General features: G+C 37.6%; 1 protein-coding gene and 1 pseudogene across 31 annotated transcripts in view; both read right to left on the minus strand.

The window, feature by feature from the left end:
• Nucleotides 1-20,723, minus strand: part of Pot1b (protection of telomeres 1B) — a 58,130-nt gene extending 37,407 nt beyond the window's left edge. For 4 of the 31 annotated variants that reach the window (XR_015628982.1, XR_015628980.1, XR_015628991.1 and 1 more), the window contains exons 1-7: nt 20,690-20,723; nt 16,922-16,987; nt 12,861-12,907; nt 7,995-8,109; nt 7,410-7,540; nt 3,828-4,118; nt 1,341-1,496 (exon numbers count right to left, since the gene is read on the minus strand). Coding sequence is in view for 14 of the 31 variants with exons in the window: in XM_087568101.1 (XP_087424227.1) it covers nt 1,341-1,496; nt 3,828-4,118; nt 7,410-7,540; nt 7,995-8,109; nt 12,861-12,869 (702 nt within the window). In the remaining 17 variants the exon portion in view is untranslated. Of the gene's footprint in view, nt 1-1,340; nt 1,497-3,827; nt 4,119-7,409; nt 7,541-7,994; nt 8,110-12,860; nt 12,908-16,921; nt 16,988-17,090; nt 17,135-20,175 lie in introns of those variants that run through there. The other 27 variants (XR_015628981.1, XR_015628979.1, XR_015628990.1 and 24 more) reach the window with 15 other exon arrangements.
• On the minus strand, nt 9,984-12,385 carry N4bp1-ps2 (Nedd4 binding protein 1, pseudogene 2; annotated as a pseudogene).
• Nucleotides 20,724-23,759: the final 3,036 nt, after the last annotated feature.

Raw genomic sequence — 23,759 nt, forward strand, 5'->3', positions numbered from 1 at the left:
GACATAATAGCCCTAGGTAGAGCTGCAGCAGTAGCATGCAAACCCTCCTTAAACGAGAGAATTCGTTCCTTGTACTGGAAACCTAGTCAAACACCCAAAGGAGCAAAATCATGGATCTTGAAGACAACCTACGACTGCTACTGAAGGAAACCAACATCATTCCTAACTATACTTTTAATATTTGTCCTTATACAGATAGGCAAGTATAGTTTTTAACACTCATTGAGGAAACTTCTTTAAAATAGACAAAAACCATTACAGAAAAATCACAAACAAAATGCGGGATTGTAAAGTCTAGTCCTGATAAATTCATCTACAATACAAGTCATGCAATAATGTTCAAAGATCATTTCATATATCATAGGCAATAAATATTTTGTAATACATTGATGGTTGGTTTGATTTTTTCTTACAGTTGTATTTTTGCCTGGGTATATAGAGATAATCTGCATGTACTTGGGTTAAACACCTGATAACAGCAATGAGTTCCAGATAGGACATTGCATGAGGACAGGTGTCAAGGAGCACTTTGTTTTAATATAAATGGTTTCATTTTTATAAGAATGGCTTCATTACTATATGTTGGGCCAGAAGAACAGGAAGTTATGGTAAACATGTGTCTTCTAGACACATAAGAGTAACAAATATAAGAGTAACAAAACCTAGGAAGCCTCACCAACAAGGCTGTTTAAACATGACCCAAACAAGGATGATACTAATAGACGTGCTAACACGGAAGGGAGAAAGCTCACAATTTTTTAACCCTAGACAAAGAATGATAGGCAAATAATTAGTATAGATACTAGGAGAACTAGCCTCGAGGGAAGAGGCTAGTTGGTTATCCAATACCAAATGGTCATCCCTGAAAACATACACACCAGTAACATTAAAGGGATCGAACAGACAGGTATATACATTTAGGAATTAAACACACACACACACACACACACACACACACACACACACACACACACACACACACACACACACCACCACCACCAATACCACAACTACCACCATCACTACCACCACCAACTACAAAGAAAAAGAGGCCAAGAATGTGAAAGATAGCAAGGGGCAGAGAGGACTTCGAGGGGTAGGAGACAAAGGTAAATAACATAGTCATATTCTCAAATAAAAATTATAATGAAAATAATATGTATAAGGTGTTCAGAGTTTTAACTCTGACACACGTTTTATAACGTACAAGTTGAAAACGAGTAAATTTGAAGTTGACTACTAGATCCTAAATAATATCCACAAACACAATTATGAGAATAAAAGTACAACTAAAAAGGACATAAACAGAAAACAGCATGCACATTTCTAGTAAACATCACCTTTAGGGATTTAGCCACTTGGACATGATTATCATAAACGACAACGTCTATCACCAGATTCTGTAGCTGTAGAATGTGACTTAAGTCACCTTCAAAAGCCATGTCTTGTAGGCATAATCTCCAAGAGGGAATCTTCGTCCTAGTGCCATCCCATACCTGCCGTGGAATGGTAAAGGAAAGCTCAGAAATCTTTAGGCAAAAGCAGAGTCAAGTTTAAAAATGAATAGCTGCGGGCTGGAGAGATGGCTCAGTGGTTAAGAGCACCCGACTGCTCTTCCAGAGGTCCTGAGTTCAATTCCCAGCAACCACATGGTGGCTCACAACCATCTGTAAAGAGATCTGATGCCCTCCTCTGGTGTATCTGAAGACAGCTACAGTGTACTTATATATAATAAATGAATAAATCTTTAAAAAAAAAATGAATAGCTGCACACTGGTATTTTTAATAGACTTTAAACCTTGAAGTCCATCATTCTGTGATAGTGAGATAACTAAATAAAAACTGTTGCTTACAAAAATGTAGAAAGAGGTAAAGATAAGCAAAACAAAACACTTTATGATACCAAACCAAACATTAGCCTGCAGTCGACTGACAAGTTTTCTATTCTGTGCTCAAACATGTCCTTACAGTACACCACCACCCCCAACCCCACATACATATAACTTCTAGTTACTACCAAAAACCAAAGATATGAAGCCAAGTAAAAACACTAAAGCCATCAGACTGCATCTGTTCAGATCATGTCTGAACAGATAACAACTGAAAAGCACTTATTCAATACCTACATTGGATAAACTAATTAACAGACAAAAATGCTTGGATGTTATATTTACAGATGGGTGAAGGTTGGAGAGGAGACTCAGTAGTTGACAATGCATGTTCCTCTTGCAGAAGCTGTAAGTTTGATTTCTATCACATGTCAAGCTTCTTACAACTGCCTGTAACTCAGCAGTAGGGGACTGGACAGACTCTTCTGGTTTCTCCAGGCACCTATGTAAAAGTAGCTATTCCAATGTACATATGTGTACTTAAAAAAATAACTCCTAAACCATTAGTAAAACATTTTCTTCTGAGTAACTTTAACTGTCAACTTGACACAGTCAAGAGTCATCTGAGAAGAAAGCCTCAATCTGATGTACAAAGATCAGACTGCTCCATGTTCTGACCTGTGCGGAATACTATACTATCTGTAGTGGGGTTTTAATTGTTGATGGACAAAAGAGGGGCAAGTCCATGGTAGGCAGCAACATGTTTATGCAGGGAGTCCTAAAACAAGAAAAAAAGATGGCTGAGCATAAGCCAGTCTTTAAGCCAACAAACAGGTAATAACAGCTTCCTGTTTTCTGTTGTATTTCCTCAGTTGTGCATGAATTTTTCCATTTAAAATTTAGAGGTAATTCAGTGTGGAATAGGAAGACTGAAGATCCTGCTTCATTATCTGCCCTGACTTCCCTCAGGGCTGTGATCCAGAGGTTGAAACCAGATACACTCTTCAGTCCTCTAGGTTGCTTATGATCAGTGTCTTTTAACAGAATGGATACTAGAACACATGGCTGCTGAGAGAAACTGAAATGGATATATCATGGCAACTAAAGGCAGGGGCAAAGTTAGTATTGTACTAAGATTTAAAAAAGAAAACACATATTATTTTGCATACTAACCAAGTATAACTTAGAAAGAATAATGTCTGCATTCTTCTGCTTATAATATTTAATTAAAAACTCATGTCTGAGTCTAGGAGTATTAGCACATATCTTAATTCCAAGCACCTGGGAGAAAGATGTAGGCAGATCTTGATAAGTTATAAGTCAACCAAGTCTACATAGTGATTTCCAGATATTTTATCCAGCAATTTCTATTTTTCAGTGTTCCTTTCTAATGTGCCAGCAGTAAGTGCTATGAGTAAGTCATGAGTCTTGTCAAAAATGAAACTCCATGGCTTGTTTGACTATTACAGATGCCAAAGACTTAAGCAAAGGATCTCAGTCAATGTGGTGCTGTTTAAAACATCCTCTATAGTAGAGCAAAACAAGGAATATGATTAATTACTGTCTGTAGGTCATGGGCAATTATGCTACTGTTTTCTGGCTGATTTAAAAACAAGAATGATAAGAAATATCTCAGTGTTTTACGCTTCACCACGGCCAGGCAGTCCCTGCAATAGTCCCTGCACATAAATGGGTGGCAACAAAGCTGACATTCATAAAGCAACAGAAATACGCAAAAGTTTCACTGAAGAGAATTATGTGGATTTTATTACTAAAATAAGAAATACATTCAGCATGTCACAAACTTTATAAAATACACATCTGACAATACTGTTTTCTCTAGAGGAAAAGAACAAAAAAATGTAGTAGAGCTGCATGAATAGTCTGAAGAATTTTAAACTCCGTACAAAATAGTCTGGAAATACTGTCAGAGTGCTGCAGGCTCCTTATCAACAGAGAGGTGGCATTAAGGTATAGTTTCGAGTATTTAAAATGTACCTTTAGGAGAAATGACACTCCGTCCACTTCTGCTTTGCCCAGGAGCTGACAAGTCAGGTCATAATACTGCATGGGTTCAGCATTAGAAAGCTGCACTAAGTTGGAAGAAGCTGAAATGTGTGTGGATGCCCAAGTCCGCAAGGTTTCTACCATATTGTAGTCCTGAGCGGTGAAGTTAAAGCTCTTGCTTAAAGTACGAGATACGACAGGAGCCCCTAAGGTGCCATCAAATGTTAAAGATGCAAAACCACGTGTGCTGATTCCCTGAAGCTCATTTTTATATGCCTGGATCTAAGAGAGAAAAAGCACAAATCAAAAAGTCAGCAAAATAAAATTGAGAAACCAAAAACTTCAGATGTTAAAGTTTTTTTAGGGTGAGAAGCAGAGGGAATCTTTATTAGTCCTTATTGAATTAACTCATGAAACAATACAGCCAAGTGATACTGCAATCAGGGAAAACAGATGCTAATTTTAAAACACTAAAATTTACTTTTTAAACAGGAGGTAATAGTTACCCCGATTCTACCAAACTTGCATTCTTACATTTATGTGTTTAATTTATTAAAGTATAATTTTAACTAAAGTATGTTATGGCAGTGAAATCTAGAACCCAAGAATATATAAAGCAAGCACGTGCAGCAAGGCTAACTCATCCTTATGACTGAACAAGCTGGGCCATCTCCGAACGTGTGTCACACTGAGTCCTATGGCTCCTTTATTAAATGTACAACTATTAAATATGTGGTGTTAGTATGGTTTTCATGAATAGTTCTTGTTCAAATAAAATGCTCCCTTTCTTTTCACAAATCTCTGGTAGTATTTCATGTCTGAAAATAAGATATCATCATTTCATTTTCTTCTTGCTTTATAATTTACTTCCTATCATTTTAGTTCTAATTTGTCTTCATATTCAAAGTACTCTCTGTAGGCACCACATAACTCTTGCTTTTTACTTTTATGCTTTTCTGGTAATCAGGACACATTCACTACATTCCTTGACTCTCTGCTTTTTAACAACTGCTTCCTACTGTCCCTTTGCTCTGTCTTCCTTTGGAATTCTTAACATTTCATTTACTTCCTTGGGTAAAAATGGCTTTTTGGTCTCAGTCGGCACTGAAGCACTCTGGTTTTTTTTTTGTTTTTTGTTTTTTGTTTTTTTTACCAGAAACTTCCTGCTTTCCAGGCCCCTGTCCTTTGCACACTCTTGTACAGAGTAGGAGTTTTTACCCCTATCATCTTACAGGATTGTTTATGTTTGAAATAGTAATTTACTATTAGTGAAATTACTAGAATATTAAAAAAATTTCGGGCTGGAGAGATGGCTCAGAGGTTAAGAGCACCGACTGCTCTTCCAGAGGTCCTGAGTTCAATTCCCAGCAACCACATGGTGGCTCACAACCATCTGTAATGGGATCTGATGTCCTCTTCTGGTGTATCTAAAGACAGCTACAGTGTACTTAAATATAATGAATAAATTTAAAAAAAAAAAATTTCATAGGGGGCTGGAGAGATGGCTCAGTGGTTACGAGCACTGACTGCTCTTCCAAAGGTCCTGAGTTCAAATCCCAGCAACCACATGGTGGCTCACAACCATCTGTAATGAGATCTGATGCCCTCTTCTGGTGTGTCTGAAGACAGCGACAGTGTACTCATATACATAAAATAAATCTTTAAAAAAAAAAATTTCATATTTATCCACTGAAATGGTTTGTCAACCCTAAATAACTTTCTAGTTGATAAGCCTCTACTGAAGAATATTAAGACAAAAATATAGGTAAATTAATTATCAAAAATCATTGCTACTGTTCTCCATATAGAATGATTCCCCAATGCTTTGACTTTTCAAGACTAGATGTATGTAGGCATGTGGATGCGTGTGTGTCATGTGGGGGGCTGTGGTATGGGTATGTGCACACACACGCGTGCTCTCTCACCTGTGTATCCCCATTCACCTCTCTTCTCTGGGTATCTTAAATTACAGATTACATTACTAGATATTACCTCAAAAGTTCATTGTGGTCTATTTTTATCGTACTTGTTCTTCATGCCTGGTAATGTCTTTGAATCTATTTTCAATGTCTAATACTTATTAACCAAGCCAGTATACTTTTCATTTGCTGTTCCTGTTACATATTGAATTTCTACTTGCTTCTTTTACAGATTATAGTTCTTTTTTTGTATTAGTTTCCTTTTATTCATTTAACTATTTTTTTAATTTGCTGAAAGTACTTTGTTTAATCTTTTAGGAAAAACTTACAATATCTACTGGGGAAATTACTGTTTAATAGACTCATATCTGAGCCCCTATAAAAATTGTTTGTAAATTCCACTTGCTTTTAAAAACCCTTCTTCTAAGCCCTTCTGTTCATGTTTAGTAATTTTTTCTCTTCTTGATTAGTCACTGTAGTATTTCACTGGAATGGTTCTGAATTATGTTACCTCCCCAAGACTGGCAGAGTTTTGTTCATTTTGACAAGTCACTAGCTGAGCTCCTGCAATGGACAAAAACTTAAGTTACACCTTCTTCTGGTGAACCTGTATGATACTCAAGGATTTTACGGAGCCCTTTCCTTCTGGTGGTACTCACCCTGCATACAGTCTTCTTTGTGGAAACTATAGGTTTTGACAGATGAGCCTTCCTACAGGTAAAAAGGGCCCTTGTGCGATAAGGTAAGGTTTGGTCTTACCTGAATCAGACAAGATACTTTTTACTATTTGTGTACAAGGTCTGCTGCATGCTCCTGTGGTAGCAATGCTTGTGGCTGCTATGCAACATGGCCCTAGGTGTTGGAACTAGGTACTCACCACCCCCTAGTCCTGTTTTCTCTGCCTCTTGCTCTGGCAGCTATATGAGGAGCAATGTCACCAACATCTCTACCATGAGACTGACCCAAACTGAACTTTCCTTTTTATAAGTTGCATCTGATAATAATATGTCACAAAATAAGAAAAACTAGTAACTGTTAATGAGGTATAAAGTTATTTAAGCCTCACTAAGCTGGCCCTGCAGCACCCCTACCCTTGCAGCTCTCCTGTACCCTGGCTTTACAATCCTTGCGTGATCTTGCCCAGCCTATACAGCACAGCTTTCACACAAGTACCCAGGGGTAAAAAACAGACTTCTGGCATGTTTTGTGTAGGCTTTTCTCTTTAGTGCCTTGTCCTGAAGAATCATGTTCTTTTAGCTGAATTGAATTTTAATCTTCCCTTCCTCAGTGTATCAGGGATACACAGCTCACATCTCAGGTGTCTGAAATCAGGTGGAGCGACGGTAAGACCCAAAGTTGAATAAAATTAAATTGAAAAGACAATGATCTTTGACAATGATCTTTCATCTTTGACAAATTCTACATGGAAACTTGATAAAAATCAATTATATTTGGAAGTGAGAGGACAAACTGAAACTAGTCCATCACAGTTTCTGAAGCAAGTCTTAGGAAAGAGGGCAAGCGACTCGTTTGAATAATTGGTGCCTGATATATTTGCTTCTTGGAATGTTTAATGTCTCTCTGCAACAAGACATATAATTACTGCTAGTAGACTTCTCCAGTAAATGCACACTACAGAAAAAACAAAGCACACCTTCAGCCCACGGAAGCAAACAATGTCTCCAACTTTATAAATGATGGGAAGGGTTTCGCAGTTTCTACTAAAGAGCATGCACGTTAACTTCACATGTGTCTGGTCCACAATTGTTACAACAGAACAATAATCTGGGAAACAAAAAATATTTAACATAAATTAAGATAATTGGAAGTGCTTATAAAATAGGAATATGCTTACTTAAGAATGGTGAAGAAATATTACTCTTCTCTACTAATGTCTTTTAATAAAAAGATACAACTAACAAACTACAAAACCAACCTTAAGATATAAAAGGATATAAATATAAATAATCTACACTGATTTTCTGGAGAAGTAATAACTTTTTAATCACTTAACATCTTTCCAAAAATTTTACTTGTACTGTGTTCAACAAAACTCAGAAATGTAATGACTACATGCATTTCATAAGTTAAAATAACCAAAGAATACACATCAGTATTGCTTAGCATCTGAAAATTAGGATTGAAATTGTTCTGAGTCTCAGGTCACTAAAGGAGTTGTGGTCCTGAGTCCAGCAACAAAGCTCTTGTCCATAAAATACCCACCCATCTCAATACTTACCTGTTCCTTTGCTTAAGTACGGAGGCTTAAAGAACTTCACAACACCACAGACACTGACAACAGTGCCATCCTTAAGTAGATTTAGGGGTGTGTATGTGTAAGGTGGTACTGGGGCCTAAAGAAAAAAGTACTTTACATTATTTAATATTATGATAACACCTGTAAATTACCAAATTTGTACTATTTCACTTTAAAAGATTTAACCTGAAGAAAAAATTGCCTCATGGGGAAAGGCGTGGTGTTGACAGCAACTAGTTTTCTTGAAACAATTCTGCTTATCTATTGAAATCAATTCTTTAGCTTATAATAACTTAAATACTAATTATACTTCTTTAACAATAAAGTATTCAAAAAATCCATTAAAATTCGGAAGCTGGCATACATGCTGAAGCAAAACTGGAGGGAAATTCTTTCAACTATTATGTGTCAACAATGAGAACTCTGGAAGCCCAGAGGGGCGGCCAGAGTTCTGTGCTCTCAAGGACCTGTAGCCCATCAATTATGATGGAGCTCAGCAAAAGAAACCAAAAGAAAGATCTAGGGCTAAGCTCTGAAAATGGATTCAGTATTCTAACTTAACAAGTATGTCCCTGATACTGTAATGATGGGAGAGCTAGCAGAGCTGAGGTATATGAGCCACTATCTACCTAACTGCTTACTAAAATGAGCAAACAAACAACAAAAATTTTAAATTATTAATTTGTCATTCAATGAAAATTAGTCACTACCCACTCAATAGGTAAGTTACTATTTTCAATATAATACATTGATTTTTATATATACTCAATTCTCTTACAAGTTAGGTTAATGTACTCTTCAATAAAAATTATCTGTAGACATTATATATAAATTCACTCAATAATTCCAAGTAATCAAGTAGTCAATTTGTCTTCCTAGATGACAGTACAATATGATGTCCTTAAGAGTAGTCTACAGAGGGTAGGAGGCACTGAATCCAATTTGAATTTAAAAGGCAAACATTTTTAGGGAAGAATTAATAGGGTAAGGGAAATGGTAAGTAAAAATGTATCACTGTTAGGTAGTAACACGAAAACAAAACAAAATCCACAAAGCAAGCACTTGGGACATAATGTTACATGAGGGATTTGCAACCAGTCTGTTGAGGTGATGCAAAAAGCTATGTCTAGTATCTATTAAAAAAAAAAAAAGGCATATACTTTTTATAGCAGCCTACTGTGTCCTAGGCTGATAACATGGCCTCATATTCCCTTTTGTGACAGTGCTTACTAGTAATTTTATTACTTTATGATTAGTAGTAAAATAACAAGGATATTATGGATAGGAATATCTATCCAGTAGAACCTTGCAAACAGAATGGGAAAATACAGAACTTAAATATGACCAGTGTAGCTACAAAGTAAAATTTTGTTTTCTGGTTTGAGGCAGAGTCTCCTTGAGAGACCTAGTACGTGATCTTACTGCCACATTCTCTTGAATACTGGCATGCTAGGACCACAGCAAGTACCAGCATAGTTAAGCTAAGAATTTTTTTGTTTTTTGGGGTTTTTTTTTGTTGTTGGTAGTGGTGGTATTTGAATAATTGTCACACATGACCATCCTCTGCAGCATTAGATCACAGAGGCCTAGCAAATCACTTTTAGATACACTAAAACATATTCATGGGAAAGCTGCAGGCATTTTATTATAAAATATAATAATATACTAAAGATAATCTTCAAAAACAACTCAGTATATATGTCCCCTATCTACATTTCGCAAAGACATATGAGGCTTGTATAATGTCCTGAAGGCTTAAGACAAAGCTCGTTATACTGTGAGGACATGTGTATGCAAGGACTAGGGACTAAATAGTTAGCCAGTGCTGACTGGCACTGCAAGAGCCTAGGTTTAATCTCCACAACTAACTAAACAATACAACCACCATAACCAGACCTCACAAACAAACAAAACGCCATCAGCAAACAATTCAGTGAAATATAATCTACAACAGTAGATAAAAAGCAGGACAATATATGCCTAACATGTAAAAATCCATCTTGCAGGGCTGGGGAGATGGTCATCAGTGGGCTCTAGCCCAGCTGTCAGTCCAACTCCAGTGGAGACAGGGCATTCAGGTCTTTCATGTATGGATGAGCTACCAGAATCTAGTTGATCATCAGTTTTTGCTCAAAGTCAGGGAAGATCTTCAGCTGTGACTCCCTCAGCTCACTGGTCTCCACGAGCAATCTCTGTGCTGGCATGGATAGGGTGGCCAGGGATGTGAAGAGGGGCTGCTGAGGAAGCCAAGGGCTTGAAGACGCCTGATCCAGGATGGAGGCTGGCGGCTGGTGTTGGCTACCTGAGTGCTGGGACTCCGGAAGTCAGGGTCAAACATGCCCACACTTGGCAAGGCATTGAGTACCGGCTGCATGTCTCTAAGAAAGACCTCCTTTTTGAGAAATTCTTCTAGCCAACGTCCGTTTCTTCGAAAAGGGTCATCAGGAACTATAAATGTGTACTGAATACATGAGTAAACGAATGTGTACTGAAGCAGTCTTTTTGTAACAATTTCTTTCCAGAACACCACAAACTCTTAATTTGTTACAATTATAGCCCCAGTCTTGTCCTCTAAGTGAGGTAGGAACCTATGATATTACAAACACAAGTGATGCTTCTGTAGTCAAGCTTCCAAAAATATTCAACTGTAATTGCTATTCCATGGCAACTAAAGAACTTTTTCAGACCATGGGTAATTCCAACATTACTCCCATTTGTAACAATATGTTTCAAATCTGTGCTTCCTGGTTCACTTTTTAATTCTGGCTTATATGGTATTTTTCAGGTATTTTGAAATCTTTGAACCCTTGTAACTGAGGAATTAATATAATCAGAGGATCCTCCCAATCAAGCCTCAGTAACTGAAGGTAGCAGCTGCAGCAGCAGCGGTGGAGGAGAAAGTGGGGGATAATTTGCCTTGCACTGAGGAGAGCTACAGCAGCCAGAATGCTTTTCACAGGCAGGCTTCTTATTATTATTTGGAAGCCAAAGTTCTGCTTGCTGTTGAAAAGTATTTTCAGGAAAATCTGGATTTCTCTGTTGGTGCCCTAAAGTTCCCCTTGAAACAAAACTGTTATCTTTAGAGCAGGCAGAGGCAGCAGAGGTCGAGAGGCCATCAGTTTCCATATCTACAGTACAATTTGAGTTCTGCTTTGAACCCCAGATTTCATGTCCTATTACACTGTTTTGAAAAAATCAGTTCTGCAATTTGAGATACATTGTTTAGAGTCTTTGAGCAGTAACTGAGAAAATCTTTCCATCGTATTTTGCTCTGTGTGACTGTGCTTTCTTTGGAGTGGAACCTGTTGTGAGCTCGTTTATGCTGCTCCCACCCTCCTGCACTTCTGCTCTGACTGTCCTCTGGATACACAGCACCTGGTGGAAAGTCTCTGTCTTTTTGGAGTCTTTTATTATCTTTTTCAGTTTCCTCTAAGAGCAACAACGGTTCTGTAGAAGGCCCATACTCCCTAATGACCTTTTCAACAATCTCTTGGGAATAGCACATGGTTTTAAAGAAGTTAACAAGGATATTATATTCCATTTCTTTTGTAGTGTCTTTTCCATAAGGACTTAGATTTGTAGAGTTTGAAGCAGCATCAGACAGGTCAATGACTTCATTTCCAGCTGATGCCTTACTATCTTGCAAAAGATCTCCTTCTGGAACATTCTCTAAGAAAAACTGCTTCTTGGTATGCCTTTCTTCCATATGCAAGGTATACAAGACCTCCTCTTGTGACAAACTCTGTCTTTGGAAAGAGCATTGTTATCTGGGCTTAGACCATTCACTGGGACAAAAAGCATATTTGGTGAACTAGAAAAAGACTTTGTCCATCTGTTTTGTATGCTCAGAAACAGAAAGTTCTAGCTTTATTTCTGGAATCTTCCTGTACAATTTCATCTCTAGCAATACTTGGTCCTGTGGCAGCGCTCTGTGTGAACTCTGGTGGCTGTACATCTCCAAGTATAATGGCATCATCATCTCCTGTATCAAACAGATTCTCTTCCCCTTGTGTGAGACTCAGTAGTTCCTTCTTCAAGGAAGTAGGCAGAATCAACAGGTCTATGATAACTGTCTGCATGGACTTCAAAAAATTGAGCTCCTGTTTGATTTCCAATTCTTTCTGATTACTGGAGAGGTTCTTGTTACTCTCAAAGAGCTTCACAATCTACTGAATGTGACTTCTGGGCATGACCACAACCTTGGCGCTTCCTCTGATGCCAAGAAGTCCTGTGTCTAGAATGCAGAGGTCTGCACAAGTATCCTGAATTAAGTTCTTCAGAAAGAGGCTCTGTACCCTGACAATAATGCAGTGCATATCCTTGGAGTAGCACTCTATTTCTTCCAGCTCAGGCTCACAGAGCCCTCTGATATACTACTGCTTTTACAGCTTGAGAAGATGTTCTTGGCATCTCCAGCATCTTGGCACTCTACACTGCCTACTGTGTGCAGTGGAGCTGCTGCTAGACACGTGTGGGCTTCTGCCCCGAGAGTGCAGAGCACCACCAAGCCAACAAAAAACAGAAGAAATTAATTTGCCTGTGGGTTAAACTAAGAAAAACTGCAATGTCTTTATTAAGACATTTTTCTTCCACTTTCTTATATTAGTAGAGCTTATGACAAGATATTATAAATAATGAAGATAAGAAAACAATCAAATATAACTATAATACATCATCCTATAAAAAAGTAAAGATATCAGTTTTCTGTTTTATTGTCACTATAGAAAAATTCAAATAAAAAGTAGGCTAATTTGAAATCAAAGCATAAAGTAGATCATGTTATTACACAAATAAGTGTATGGGTTCATGTCACTGTATATCCTAAATGAAATTTAAATATTACCTTACCAAAGACATTATTCTGTCGAAAATCCCTTTACAGAATTATTCAAACTCTGAAAACAAAACAGGAAAGGTTTATTTGTATGCAGTTACCTCCAAATACTTGGAATTATAGTTAACTATTCACTTATCAATATTCAAATTCCCTATGATGGCTCTTACTTCCTGCTTTCACAGACAAGTATACTCAGCTGCATAGGCTCCACCCCACCTCAACACACATGCGCACACGCACACACACTCACACACACACACACACACACACACACACAGAAACACACACACACATACACACACACACACACAATTTGAAAAGTTCAAATAGGTAGAAAATTGGTACTGATTACTTGCATGGAACCATCCCAGACTTTCCCCAAATAGCAATCATTTCATCTATAAATCTGACCATCTTCAACCTAATTCATTATGTTTTAATATCAAAAAAAAAAAAAAAAAGACTACCCCAGGCCAGAGAAGGCCTTTGGTGAGACTAAAACCATCAAGTTGATCTGGAGGCTCAACTAAGTCTTATCAAAGCCTTACCAAAGAGGCAGTTTACGGAAGAAAGTAAAAAGGAAGAATGAAATGCACTCATAAATAATGGTAAGAGAAAAATCTATTTTCTCTAGAAGGGCCAATTCATTATTTAAAATGAACTTAAGTTCATATCAAAGTACCTAGAAGTAGAAATAACTGCAATCAGTAACATGAGGTCTACATGTCTATCTATGCATTTATAAGCCTCATTAATAAATATGATGGTAGGATATTTCAGACAAGAAAAAGCCTCATCCAGGATGGCAATGGCATGAACAGTAAGCAGCTTAGTTTGTTAAGCACACTCTACAAAGTTCACTCAGTGCCCATATCACGTACCATGCATTTCTGTGAATAACAAAACAGATCATGACTGCAGGCTTAAAAGACTCTCATTTATACATGGAGGCATTCTAAAAGCAAAGATTCCAGTTGTTGGGTTTTGTTTTGGTTTTTTGGGGTTTTTTTTTTTTTGGTTTGTATGTTTGTTTGTTTAATTTAAATCATTCAACTGTATGTGCTGTTCTAATATATTCTGCTTTGCACATCCAAGACAGAGCATTTAGGGAACAGCAGATCAAGAGGGTTTGGTTTAAGGTTCCCTAACCTACTTAAATAAAAGAGGAGCCAAAGACAGAAGCCTACATTTATGCCCTAATAGTAACTTCATTGAACAAGATCAGACTCACAGCACAGAGGAAGAGACTATCAACCCAGCATTACATCCAAGCACCTAGGAACTTTGTGTTATCTACCCCGTTCTTAGATGCATTTCGTTTTCCTAGCTGTTTGTTCCTGTTCCTCTTTGTTTTGTATACTATGGACAATTGTAATGGGGTAGGAAGTGATTCTGAAGGAGGGGAAGAGGGTATTCAAGCCTCAAACTCTATACCTTCTTTGACTGTGTCATTTTTACAGCTAGTGTACACTGTTAGCACTTTTATTTGCTGCTAATCTGTCTACTATTGGTGTATTTTGAGAAATTCAATTCATTGAGATCATTTCCAATTCCATTTGCAACTCAAATAGGCCAGTCGGTATAAGCATTTCACCCACAGACTTACAGAAACAGTATTCTTTCCAACTACACTGCCCCATTAAACCCAAAACATGACAAGTCAATAAAGGTACACAATTGCATAAAGTTAGTTTAAAATCTTTAGATGCCATCAAAACTATGTAATGCTTATTACCTCTGCTTACTACTGACCAGACTACGAATCCAGACACTTCAATGGTGCCCCACATGGGAAAGTCATTTTTTATCAATCAGAAGTGTGTATAATTCTGCACGTCATGAGTTCCATATTCATTTTAAAATAAATGGTATGCATGTCTATAAACTAGAGCCTGGATCACTGAAACTTATTTAACACTTACTGAATGCATGGTTCAGAGTGCAACACTCTTAGAGTCTCCATCACCTATCGATACAGTATAGCTGCTACAGTATATATAATGCCCCTTCCATGACCAAAAAGGCACTCACAGTATTGCTTGGACAACTGTATTTAGTGCAACTTGCAAAATCATTGCCTCCACTTACATAAGTGAGATATATGAGTGAATGCATATAACAAGGCAGAAGACGGTATCACAGTAGTCAAAAATATAACTTAAATAAAACTACACCTAGAGATAGTACACTTAATTTGTACAAAATCTCTAATACATATTTCAATATCCAGCACATCAGACCTAAGTACTGACCCAAGACATCTACATAAGAACTCAGCAGCTTTACACCAGGAGAAACAGTCACCTTCCACCTTTGTTTTTACCTGTAATAAAGTCATCCTCCTTTAATTTTCTCTCATATTTTAATTCTTGTCCTCCATGAATTTAAGCACTCAGGCTTTTTTATCTATTGAATTATATTATTGAGCTTATTCATCTAATTTTAGCATCAAATTCTTGAGATATATATAAATTCCTGAGCTTCAATCCCTTTCTGCTTTTAATATTTACACGTAGAAAACTTCTGTGCGCTGGGCCCGTTGACCGTTTCCAGAACTTCCTATTCACTATGGTTAGCATTTTCTCTTACAAAGGGGCACCTTGCCCCTGTGCACCTAATCTGTGTCTGCTGGTAAAGTAGGCTTTCGGTGAAGGTGGCAGTAAGTTACACCTGTTCTGTCTGACATGTGGTCTTATAAAAGTCAAAGAAAAGTAGATTGCTGTGGGTTATGAGGACTTTCATGATCCTTGGAAGCCTGTAACTTGAAAAGTTACCTTTCTAATATCTTTTCGGGATTAGACACTAATTACAAGTTTGTGTTTCCTTTATAAAACTCCTCATGGTGACTTGATCATTTCCTCGTACGCAAGGTTTGCCTATCTGATAAAATTCAATTCAAAATAGACCTGGATGGCCAGAAATACCAGTGTTTGCCCTATGTTATACTATACTCATTTGTACATCTCGATTTCTTCATGAATGATTCCTCTGAGATCAAACAGTTGAAGTCCACAACTATACTTTCTATTTACTTGCTTTCTCAACCTGCCTGAACTCCAATCTATTTAATAGTTATTAATCTAATCTAACTACTAGAAATCCTAAAATAAACAGAGACAAGTTTCAATTTTCTCTCAATCTTCCTTGATGGATCACAGATACATTATATTTCCTCATAAAATTTATTTTAAATATGCCTTTATAGTCCATAATCTTAATTTTATTCTTAACAAGACTATATTAGTATCTTACATTATTATTTATACTTATTTATTTCATTTCTTCTCTCCTTTATGGTGCAAACTCCAAGAAGCAATCACTAAGTCTGGTTCACCACTGCTCCCCTAGTACTAATAAAATTGTCTATTTCACTGCTAGTTATAATAGCTATTGTTCATATTCTGATTTCCAACACTGTTCCAGACCATCCAAAGCAAGTATAAGCTTTAAATGAAATGGACCAGTAGCATCAAAGTGTCCAGGGGTACTTCTTTTTCCCTTATTGACAGGATTATTTGAGCAATAATAAAGAGAGAATTGTCCCTACATGAGGACATCTATGTAAAAAGTTATATAATGAACGCAAACTTTTAACAAAGTTACTAAGATGATTAAGTCATGTTAATTAAAGTGCAAACGGAAAACACTGTTAACTACTCTGACAGCCTAGAGGTAAGAGGAATGGTGAAGGGTCATGCCAGAAAATGGAAAAACAAGTTCAGACAGGGCACAAGAGTTAACAAGTGGTTTTGCCTTTCCTGTCTCTCCCATCCCCTGTACCTTGCTGAACTGTGATCCTTTCAAAATGTGTCTCACCTATTAAGTAAGAGAGAAGGCCAAGGGAAACACTACAGCAACGCTTTGGCAATGAAAAGGCAGCTCTTCCTTATATAGGATTGTCTGCTCTACAACAAATAGAGCATCTACCAAAATTACTTGTGTGTGTGTGTGTGTGTGTGTGTGTGTGTGTGTGTGTGTGTGTGTCCCTGTGAAATATACATACAAACTGTTACCTATTTCTACAGTACAAGTAAGAAGCTAAGCAGAAACGAAGCACACATACTCCTCATACCTTAATAAGGTCTAATCTTCAAAACAGCTGCTTTACTTCCAAATATTAAGTAACTGAGAATTTTCCCTGAAATGAAGAAATTAGTAAAGGTGACTACTTTTACAAATTATATTGTTTTTCTTTTCATGCAAAAGTTTGAATAGAACTGAGAGCATCTGTAATGTTTTACCTTTTGAGAATTTTTTTTGGAATATTACTGGAGTAGCATCAGCCCTAATAAAACACATAAAGCCACTTAGAGGTTCAGGTTCTCACATATGACTGACTACCTGAGAATTATTGTCCTAAAGGTCTCTGCTACAGCTTTACTCCTCACTCCTAAATGAAGTCTATTGCATACATACACAAACAAACACACACACACACACACACATATACACACACAACCTCTGAATATGTAAGCCTGTACTAATGATACACTTGCTACTAATATCTATTATGGGTATCTTCAGCAAGCATGCTCATTTGCCTTTAAAAACCTATACTGCCACAGTCTACTCCTTAATATACTCATACTATACTATGGGATGTGTTCAGTTATACATAGTTATTCTATTCCTTTTATTAATCTTTAGAGAACCTTTCTCTGAATCTCACTTAGACCATACTTTTAGGAACTCAATATACCATGTTCTAATAAATATTAAGTCATCTGAGAAAAATCTGAGGAAGAAAATATGTAGAATTCATAACTTGATTCAAGCCTTATTTAAGATACAGAATAAAGTGAAGTTCATTAATTTCCCAAGCTTCTTTTTCATCCTCTAATAAATCTCTCAGCAAAATAAAATAAAGATTGCTTTGAGAAACAAATTCCAATTTAAAAAGAAAAATTCTAAATGTGAAATGAAAAACTCATAAACTAGGACAATGAGTTCCAGTCGATATACAACAAAAAAGTACAATTTAGTCTCTGTACCGTCTGTCAACTTTTCTTTTGACTCTCATTTTAAAACTTTCTGTCTCACACAAACCATGGACTCCTTATAAACAACCATATGGGTATGTTTTATTTATTTAAAAAACAGATTAAAAGTAGATCCTAATTAATACTCTTCTATATCACATCTCAAACTTTAAAATAGTCAACAGAAAGGCTGTTAAGTTTACTGATCAAATAGAAAACATGACAAATTTATTCCTAAAAGAGTCACCATAAGCCAGGTATGGTGGCAGGCAGATCCTGGACATGAGCTAAGGCATCAGATGGCAAACAGCTAGACAATCTACGAAGTTTCAATTTTTTCTTTGATCCACCAGAGGAGATCCAGGGCAGTAAACTAACAGAGCTAAGGAAAGGGATTCTTCAGTGAGAAAAAAGTTTTGTCATCTAATTCCAAAAGTGTCTGCAACTAATATGAAATTTAAGGAAGGTTTTTATTGATTAGGACCAAGAGCAGGTCACATTCTTCTTCACAGATCTGAAACATTAAGACTAGGAGAGGACAGCAGCAGCCATTGTTTGGAGCAAAGGCAGGTACCCTGTGAGGATCTTTCTCCTCTACCTCTGACTCACAACAAAGGCCTCACAATGTGAGGAAAAGTGAAACAAGCCTGTGAATTTGATGAAAACCCAGTGTGGCTGGAAAAGAAGAACAGAAATAAACAAAGCAAAACCCATCTTCTTACCCCTACTTAGAAAGGGACACAGGAGCATGGGCCAAGCCTACAGGTAGTTCAGGTCAAGATGATCCCACACCAAAGATCTCACCTACATGTCCCAACTTGAACTCACAGCATATGTTATCTCCTCTTTTCTTGCCAGCGTGTCTAGAAATTACAGTTAAGCTTCCTGTACTCATTGCCCCTATAATGTAATTACTCTGCAAGGCCTTCTAACTCTTGATTTTGTCTCAAGCCTAAAACAAACTCTAGATTTAATTGTCACCTCTACCACTAACTAGCTATCTCAGGAAAATGCAATGTTTTCAAATACATAGGTAAACATAAAGCATCGATGTCATAATTTTTTTAATAATTAAATGAGTTAACGCACACAACACCTAAAATGCCACCCAACATAAAGCACTCAATAAATGTTCCTTGTTGTTATTAACATTAGATTTCTATTTTTTCCTATCAGTCTACCCCTATCATCCCTTCTACCACTAGTGCCAATCAGTTATCAATTCTTACCTGTGTTACTGTCACTGCCTACCTGGTTTTCTTCCAGTGTACTTGCTATACCCTATCTATATCATATCTGTCATATATTCTTTGGGCAGGGGAAAGAATAGTCTAAACTCAAAGGAAGTCATGTCTTTCTTCTGCTGATGTCTGGCATGAGATTCCCACATTGTTACTGTAATACCCAAATTCCTCAGTAACTGCTCTCATCCCAAAGAAAGGCAAGTAAAACAGTTGCCCTGAAAGTCCTAGTTCATCTCTCATAATCTAAGAATATCAGAAACAAAAATTCACTTATGTTCACATACCAAAATGCTACTGTTTATTATTAATGAAAATTAGAGATCACCTTGAGTATGGTGGCTAGATCAATTCAACTTTATACTTCAGAAACTTATTTCAATGCATTACAAAACAATAAATACTTCCTAGGCAAAAGCTGGAAAAAACATGAATAATATTGAAATATTCAGTCTCAGTTGTAATGAAAAAAAAAAAAATCCTATCCTAAGAGCTCTCACAAAGATACTAAACATAAAATATGTGCATAGTTTTTAAGAGGAAAACACATTTGAGTTAACAAACTTAACTGAACATGCATCTTACTATAATCACATCCTGGCTGTAGAGATCTGAAATCTAATTTCTGTAATGTATTCAGTGGCTGAACTTCTGGTATCCATTTGACTTCCTTTATTAATTCAAGAGGCATAAAAATTCAAGCTGATACTTGCTGCTGAGGACACACACACACACACACACACACACACACACACAAAATCAACGTTTTGTCCAAAATATAGCCCATAATTTGTTTTAAGTCTTTTTTTGGGGGGGGGGGGTTGTTCTTTAGTTTCAGTGTTGGGGTGGTTTTAGAGTATATGATTTTATAGCTTTATGGCAATTCCAAACCCAAAGTACACTTCCAAGGAGCTCAAACGTTTCTTTTCTGAAGTTTTTGTATCAAAGTGCTTCTAAAAGCTAGTCTTCAGATCTGTAGCAGAGCATTCTGGCTCATGCGTTTAATCCTAGCACTCTGCCGCAAAGGCAAAAGCCGGTGGATCTCTGTTAATTGTGCACCGGGTTTAGGCTTTTTTCCCTGAAACTTGTCAGGCTAACTTACTAACCTTGATACTTTAACGGGTTCCCAAACCAGTGATCTTTCACCTGGGCGAATACCAGAAAGCCCTGAGCCCCGCCTCCGGACAACAGAGACACAAACACGGGCGCGCGCGGACACGCATGCGCACTCATACGTACCAGAAGCCCCTGAGCCCCGCCTCCGTACAACAGAGACACAAACACCGGCACACGCACTCACTCCTACCAGAAGCCTCTGAGGCCACCCTCCGGACAACAGAGATACAAACACGGGCACGCGCACACGCACACGCATACACACTTACACGTACCGGAAGCCTCTGAGGCCGCCCTCCGGACCGCACGCGCGCACCAGCACACGCACTCACACGTACCAGGAGCCCGTGACGGCCCCCTTCTGACGTTATCGCCGCCAGCAACGCATAGCCTACTTTCTCCACAACTACCCCAGATGTGGTTGTAAACAACCCTTCATTACATCATCCAGGGCTCGACCACCCGCGACCACACCAAAACTCCAAAGCCCCAGCGTTCACTCACAAACAAAACACGCAGAATCCTTGGCGACTGTTTCAACCTGCGCAGATGCGAATTCCCCAGCTCGCCGCGCACACGCATGCGCACTCCAATCACACTGGCGGCCGCTTGGTTTTTTCGTTTTGTTTTGTTTTGTTTTGCTCCCACTAACTAAAGGGACAGGCAGGCGGGGCCTTAGCCAACCTCCTCCCAGTTCGTCACAGCAACTAGGAAACTTTGGCTGCTCCTCTTCCCATGTCCCTAATGGGTTTTTCTGGGGTAGGGGGAAAACTGTTCAAAGGACAGTGAACTGGTTTGAAAAACTCCTAAATCCTGCAGCTAATCGGAACCCTATTCCGAGTGAGACTCCAAATACTATTTAGTTGAATCAATGACTCCGAAGCAAAATCCTTTGTCCACCTTCTAACGTGCAAATGCACTTTTTACAGGATGTAAATGGACGAAAAGTAACAATGTTTTTTGTTTTTTTGTTGAATCGCAGTTTAGGGCTATTATGCTATTTTCAGACAAGTTGAAAAATACCAAGAACCCTTCGTTAGCCTGAAGATTTTTCTTCCTTTACTGTATTATTGAGTGATTAAAAATTGTCATGAGTTTAGAACCTTTGTAATGATTAATTTCAGAATATAAAAAAAGTGAACAAGAGTGTGTGTGATTTAAAAGTTTATCACGATTATTTGGAGTAATTGGGAACCATAGGTTATCAGGTTCAAAAGCATTGTTAAACACAGAATAGCATTTTATGTCTTTCTCAAAATGTTACTCTGTTAGTTTAAATTGATTCATTATGCTCACCCATTTTTTTCTGGAAGTGGGAAACGTTTTGAAATCCCTTGATGAAAATGAGTGTCTTTAGTTCACTCTTTTAAACTGCATGAAGCAGTAATAACACTGCCTAGTAGTAAATATTAATCTTTCTCCCATACAATTTGTTCATCTGACAAAAATCATCAGGTTGTATGCAGCGATGGTAGAGTGGAATTTACCTCCATTATTCTATCAATAGAAAAAAAAATCAGTTAAAGGTATTTTTCCCATGATTGAGGAGAATAGATATGATTTCCATGTAATTGAGTTAAAGAAATTCAGTGTGATTGAAGCATATTTCACCTACAACATTAAGTCAGAATAGGAGACGAGAAGAACACCAAATAATTTGGTTTTGCGTGCGACTTATGTTCCTATTAAAATGTTGCAAATGGGACCAAGTTTGAAGTAAATATATCAGACTAAAAGGAGACTTAAGAACAAAAATTACTGCTTTGGTTTGTTGTTTATGTCTGCCCATTTATGCTACTGTCATTCACGTTAAACTTCCTCATATTACCCATAGTAGTCTAGTAGGAACGTTAGTCAACTCTTCCCTATTTTTATATTAGAAATTATTCTTTGCTTTTTATTTCTGACAGATAGTCTTAGTATCCATCCATTGGTCCTTCAGCAGAAAACATATTTAAGAATGTTCAGAGATGTAAGGCAATATTTTCTGGTACATCTATACAGCTATGTCAAGGTATTCTGTCTGCACATAGATTTCCTGGAAATTTCTCCTGGAACTACATAAGAAACTATACGTGTCATTTCCTCGGGCAGTAATCACAAAATCAGAGGGAAGATTTGATGTAGTTGGTTCTGTGTTTGACTCAGTGGTAAACAAGATTAAAAATGAAAAACAAAAACAAAACATCTACGATCTGAAGTCAATACTGAGCCCTTGAATCTCCCCACATCTCATTTTCCTCATGATTTCTAGTGATATATATTATATGTTTATTTTTTTTGCTTTTGGTTTTCTGTCCATAGCATCAAAATGCAGTCTTTTGGGCAAATGCCACGCAAATCATAGACCAGTGGTTCTCAACCTATGTATCAGATATCCTCCATATCAGATATTTGCATTAGGATTCATAACAGTAGCAAAACTACAGTTATGAAGTAGCAACAAAATAAGTATATGGTTGGAGTCACCACAACATGAGGGACTATGTTATTGTAAAAATATAAAAAATAAAAAAGTCTGTCTCTTATCCCACACTAGGTCTGGCACCACAGTGCCCCAAGATATCTGTTAGATAGCTTAATTCTCTGTCAGCAAAACCCCACCAGCTTTGCTCCATCCCATATCACACTGCCGAAGGCCTCTCTCCGAGCCTGGCAGCAATCTCTCTACCTATCTAGTTCCCAAGGCAGTTTTCCATGCCAGGCACACACATCCCAATTCCGTGGCAGCCCAGACCAGCCGCCCCACACTCCATTACACTTAAATCTACACGTGAAAGAACACAAAACACAATAACCTTCGACTCAATTGATAAGATATAATTGCCCACCTAAACATACAAAGCCCAATACACATCCATCCCTTAAAAACATTCATAACACCGGGCAAAGGTACAGCATGGAATCCTAACCTCTCCCTGTCGCTCCTGTCTCCTCCTCTTCCTTCAAACTTTTCTCCCACCCATCCTTCCTTCTCATCCAGTGACAGGCCTCAGTCTATCCTGTACCCTGCCCTCACCTGTATTTTACAAATTAAATGGGGAGAAGGTGTTGCTGAAGTCACATGAGTCCTGAGTACGAGTCTAGGCAGCTGTCCTTGGGGCAGTGGAATTAGCATCAAAATACAGAAAACTCCAGGGCAAACCACAACCGGACTATATTTAAGGGTCTCAAAATTAGGAAAGTTACAGGCCATTTTCATCAATAAAACCTATTATCCACTAACAATCTAGACATGAAGTTGACATCTTGTGAGACAATACAATTATACCCAATGTTGTTTCAAAAAATTTATACAACCGTTTATATTCTAGCAACACTTGTCTTACCTGCCTTCCCTAGTTTCCTTACTAGCTTAGTATCTTTCATTTTAGATGTTGTATTTGTCATAAATTCAGCCTTTCTATTTCAGACGTGCATTAGGTATTTCAAATTAGATGTCTAGAATATCTTTCCATCTCTCTAATTATAAGAATCTAAATGGTAAATATTGATTAACTGACCCCTAACAATTCTCCTTTCAAATGTTCACTATCTCAGTGGTGCATCTTCTTCACAGAATCGCTTAGACTAC

The sequence above is a fragment of the Rattus norvegicus genome, chromosome 9 (assembly GCF_021556685.1).
Source record: "Rattus norvegicus strain SHRSP/BbbUtx chromosome 9, alternate assembly SHRSP_T2T, whole genome shotgun sequence".
Lineage (NCBI taxonomy): Eukaryota > Metazoa > Chordata > Mammalia > Rodentia > Muridae > Rattus > Rattus norvegicus.